Source organism: Ceratina calcarata, unplaced genomic scaffold (assembly GCF_001652005.2).
Source record: "Ceratina calcarata isolate Rehan_Ccalc_2016 unplaced genomic scaffold, ASM165200v1 scaffold188.2, whole genome shotgun sequence".
Lineage (NCBI taxonomy): Eukaryota > Metazoa > Arthropoda > Insecta > Hymenoptera > Apidae > Ceratina > Ceratina calcarata.
The window spans coordinates 69,356-70,027 of NW_017140296.1; the positions used below are offsets into that span (position 1 = coordinate 69,356).

Consider the following 672-nt stretch of genomic DNA (forward strand, 5'->3'; position numbering starts at 1 on the left):
GACTTAATGCATCCTAATTAGTAACTATACATAAGTGTCTGTTATAAATATGTATGTATGCCTGCTATTTGTAGAGATTTAAAATAGCTCGATAGCATTAGCGATACATTTTAATACAAGTTCAACTAAACAATAGTTAAAGTTTCGAAGTTTAATTTTCCGTAAAGAAATTATAGAATTTCCGTGAAAATTGTTAAAAAGAATGCATTAGAAAATTCTTATTTTTAACACAGCTTATGGTAAGTTTTGTATAAATGTATTATAATTATATTTTTAATAAATAAGGATACGTTTATTTCGTAAATACCATAATAAAGTCCATTCTGGGTCGACGTTCTCGTCTACTACCTAAAATCGTACAAGTGCTTCATACTTTCAATGTTACATTTAATTATACAATCCACATACCTCTTTACCGTTGACATAAAAGATCAATGTGTTAAAAATCATCTTGCCAGCTCCTACGTTATTCGACACTACAGACGTTATCTCTCCTTGAACCATTGTCTCTATAAATTATAAGCCCACGTGGACGACTAATTTATATTATATTTTCTTTGCATGTTTTCTTTGCTATTTGCACTCTTTTTCAAAGTGAAATAAGAATTCGAGAGTAAAAGATAAGTTGTAAATAGGAAATGCCTGTATTTTATGTAACTGATAATTGAATAC

General features: G+C 28.7%; 1 protein-coding gene across 2 annotated transcripts in view; it reads right to left on the minus strand.

Annotated features, from left to right (window-relative positions):
- LOC113463911 (xanthine dehydrogenase-like) overlaps window positions 1-666 on the minus strand; it is a 69,462-nt gene extending 68,796 nt beyond the window's left edge. For both annotated transcript variants that reach the window (XM_026811095.1, XM_026811096.1), the window contains exons 1-2: window positions 409-666; window positions 291-348 (exon numbers count right to left, since the gene is read on the minus strand). In XM_026811095.1, coding sequence (XP_026666896.1) covers window positions 291-348; window positions 409-504 — 154 coding nt within the window. In that variant the 5' untranslated portion in view covers window positions 505-666. The remainder of the gene's footprint in view (window positions 1-290; window positions 349-408) is intronic.
- Between the last annotated feature and the right edge of the window lie 6 nt (window positions 667-672).